Source organism: Salvelinus namaycush, chromosome 22, assembly GCF_016432855.1.
Source record: "Salvelinus namaycush isolate Seneca chromosome 22, SaNama_1.0, whole genome shotgun sequence".
NCBI classification, from domain to species: domain Eukaryota; kingdom Metazoa; phylum Chordata; class Actinopteri; order Salmoniformes; family Salmonidae; genus Salvelinus; species Salvelinus namaycush.
This window is the reverse complement of record NC_052328.1, coordinates 32990006-32993868: the sequence shown is the minus strand read 5'-3', so window position 1 is coordinate 32993868 and position 3863 is coordinate 32990006. Positions and strand designations below refer to the sequence as shown.

At 44.5% G+C, this 3863-nt stretch overlaps 1 protein-coding gene across 1 annotated transcript in view; it reads right to left on the bottom strand.

Moving 5' to 3' along the window:
• Positions 1-3386, bottom strand: part of LOC120017766 (extracellular serine/threonine protein kinase FAM20C-like) — a 13761-nt gene extending 10375 nt beyond the window's left edge. Inside the window, exons 1-2 of the mRNA XM_038960739.1 lie at positions 1924-3386; positions 1352-1530 (exon numbers count right to left, since the gene is read on the bottom strand). Of these exons, the coding sequence (XP_038816667.1) occupies positions 1352-1530; positions 1924-2663 (919 nt within the window). The 5' untranslated portion in view covers positions 2664-3386. The remainder of the gene's footprint in view (positions 1-1351; positions 1531-1923) is intronic.
• Between the last annotated feature and the right edge of the window lie 477 nt (positions 3387-3863).

Sequence of the window (3863 nt, the reverse complement as noted above, 5' to 3'; positions counted from 1 at the left end):
CAAATCATCATTGACAGCAATTACACAGTATGGCAGAATCATTCTCACTGGATGACATTGTAAAGTACAAGAAAATCATCAGAGATTATATAATCAATTACGCAATGGATTTCCCTCTCCAGAGGATGGTCAACCTCTCCCACTGATTCAGTTCAGACTGTGTGACTGTGTACTCAGAGTGAGTGACAGATGATGTCACAGTGTTTGTTTGATCAGGAAGGAGACTGGGAGGTGAAGGACAGAGAGTGCATTCACATCGCTGTCTGTTTTCTCTCTGTTCTTTCCATTCTCTCTGTTCTCTCTTGTGCTCTTCTTTCTTCCCTCATTCTCTCTCTCTGTTCTTTCTTCCCCCTCTCTCGCTCTAGAACCTAGAACACAATAAGCCATTCTACAGGGACTCCTGAGACAGCTGTTCAGAGAGCAGAAGATGGAATCCTCACATCCAAAAAGGGACAAAATTCAAGTCAATTTCTTGGCCGTAAAACAAATTGGCCCCAAAAAAAGAGACACAAAGTCTTTGAAAAATACCATAATAGCTTTGAGAAAATATTGTTTAATGTAAAAGAGATGTTGACATGGGCTGTGCAAAGGCGAGAAGAGGGTAACCGTTCAAGAGGAAAATGTCAACGTTTCAGTCTCTAGACTGTTGGCATACCCACTCTATAGGGAAGATGCCCTGATGTAACAGACCCAAAGGCTTTAGGCTCTATGTTCTACGCGTCCTAGTGTGAGTTACACATTACCAAATATGTCACCTATCAACTAGAACATGGAATTTGTCATACATTATCAATATACAGTATATAATATCCATTGATCATTTGTATTGTATTCTTTCTGTGAATGAGTGAAGTAGATGTGACTGTAGCTAGGCATGCTATATAAAGAAAAACCCAAACTACCAACTGCTGACTTCTGTACTCTCAATTGGTATTGACATCCTGCTTCTCAGTAGTCATATAGCTGTGTAATTACATGGGCTGGAGGGAGCAGCATGTAGCTGGCCATACTGCCAGACCAAGCTGCATCCATCCTGTATTCTCTCATTTCACTTTGTGTGGATTTGGAGAGAGAACCTGGTCACAGATCTGTTTCTGTGTTTCGTTTAGCCAACTCCTCTGACTACTGTTGTTGTGCCATACAGAGGAGAAACTAGCCTGGTCCCATCTGTATGTGCCTTCGCCAAGTTATCTGTGTCAATGATAGTCAGAGGACTTGGCTAAACAAACCACTAACAGATCTGGAACCAGGCTAGTTTCTCAACTTCTATGGCAATGAGAGTTGGCTGAACGAAGCAAAAACAGATCTGGGACCAGGCTATAGAGAAGCTACCTTCTCTCCTCTGACTTACCAACACTGGTGATTCTCTGTGAAACCAAGTCCCTGAGAAGGGCATCGATGACTGGGTTGTGTCTGGAGTAGAGCTCATATCGATTAATCCCTATGTGGAAGCGGAGCCAGTTGGGGTAGGAGTCAACCGTCAGCTCCCCTCCTGTCGGAGAGTACTCCTCCACGTTCCGCTCAGCATGCCTGGGGGGGAAGAGGGGAGGGAGGAGGAGGTGATCAGTGTTATTACAACAGGGAGGATGACATGATTATGCATTTTGTGTAACCCCTGAATCACCCTCCTTTTTAGTGCTTCAGCTGTTTTAGTGTTTCGTGTGTTGAGGTGACATGTTTTACTAAGGGACTTGAATTTGCAAGAGGGACATTTGATAATATGGTTCCGTAGCCTATAACCCTTTGTGTAATAACACCTTTATTCATGTAGTAACACGATTAAATTGATTAAATTAACACATCATATCTTAGGTGTATTGTTTGTTTAATTTATGTTCATGTCTTATGTTGAATTTGAGGAGGATAATAATCACTTTCAGATTGTGGTGATAGTCTATAAATATCTATAAAAATATAGGTTACCATTCCTGATTCTCTGTGGCGCCTTTGGTGTCAAATCTGATGTCTGTGTTGACTTTGAACAATGTGTCCTCGTCGGTCAGAGATGGTAAGGTTCTCTTAAATAATGGGTGGTCAAACAGCGCCCGCAACCTTGAACCTTTGACAGGTACGTTTTTGTTGAGTACAGTGTCCTGTATAAACCGTCTATTTTTGTCACCATTTTGCGCATAATGTTCAGGCCGTATAAAGGCTTCAGTTTTGTCCCCCGCTTTGGGGATCTTCTCCGGAGAATGGGAAGAGATGTTAGAGTTTGGCTCATTGCTGAAGTCCTGGAGGATTCTCAGAGTGTGTTTGTTAGGCCAGCCCGACTCCACTCCCGACCTGGCTCGGTGTTTAGCCCAGTTCTGAGGGTCCTCGCTCGGCGTGTGCGAGCAGGAGCAGCCGGTGTTGCCGCGCCTCTCCAGCTTTGGTAACAAGTCTATCAAGATGTGCATCGAGCAGGCGATTAGAAACACCAAGAGAATCAAAACCCGGAATTTACGGAAGAGTAGCATCTTCATAGTCCCCTGTTTGAGCTGTTGTGAGTATTTACTGCAAATGATGAGCACGCATATGAACAGACTCACTACATCACTGATTATGTTTATTACGCTGGATGCCAATTTAATGAAATACACGTTGAACACGAAACCATCTTCACTTATAGCCGTCTTGAGTAGACTAAAGTTGTCAGTGTTCAACTTTTGTATTCCCAACCACATAGAAGGCTCCTTTTGTGATTCAGAACGAGCGGATTCTCCGCATGCGCCCAGGTAAAACAAGTCGATTCGGTTCAGACCAACGGTCAAGTTGGGCAAGCGGCATTATCTCAACTGCTTTCTGTTCTATTGCTCCGAGTCCGACCTCAAGGCTTTATGCATAACATAAGGTATAAAGAAAGTGCAAGGGGCCCGAAAAAAAAGCTCAAAAACGCTAGATAAATGATCCATCAGAGGTGTGTGTTCGCGGGGTCTGCTGGCGCACATCGGTCCGGCCGTTGAGCGTGAACTCTGCGGTGTGAGAAACGAGGCTATCGTGGATCCGCTGGGCACGGGCAACGCATTGGTCCAGTCCGGGATAGGGAAAGCGCAGAGAGCGCTATTCACCAATGTCGAAATATATATTTTTTAAAATAAGTCTATTTGAGATTCCTCCTTTGCCACGATAAACGGTGAACCAACGTTGAAAAGCGCCGCAGGTAAAAAAAAAAAAAAAAGTGTAGGCTAAGTGAATTAGTTCACCGAGAGCCTACTGCACAGTATGCGACCCAGGATGAAATATATGTCAATGATCACACAACAAACCGGAATAACGACAGGCAATACAAAACAACCAAAACGCGACAAATCAAATAAATAATTCGGACAGGTGCCGATTCGCTTTCTCTCTCGAATATGTGGCTTTTGCGCGAGGAAAAAGAGAACCACTGTCTGTCCAGCGTGAGATCGAGGGTGGGTGTGTTAAATATGATGATGAAGCGCGTCTAGATCCAGCCTTGCGGTGCGTCACCGTGCACAGATTGGCTGAGTCTCTCGTTCAATCATAGAGAGATGAGGACAGCAACCCCTGAGGCTCAAGTGCCTGGCCTGCCTGTGTCTGTATTGTTGAAAATATCACCCCTGCACATCCAGGATGTGCAAGAAGAGGGCGTCTCATCACAGTGGCGAAAATCCGCTGTCGCACAATATTGTATGAATACTATACATTCAATTATTTATGTCTACTGATTAGTGAAGTGCATCTGCTTGCATCACGGAGGCTTCCTTATGGAGACATGGCCGTGTCAGTCCAGGGGTTCCATTCAGTCAAATCAGCACTGCATTATCTGTGCAACACACAGGAGGCTGGTGAGGGGAGGACGGCTCATAATAAAGGCTGGAATGGAGTGAATGGCTGGAACGGAATTCCATTAATTCCGTTCC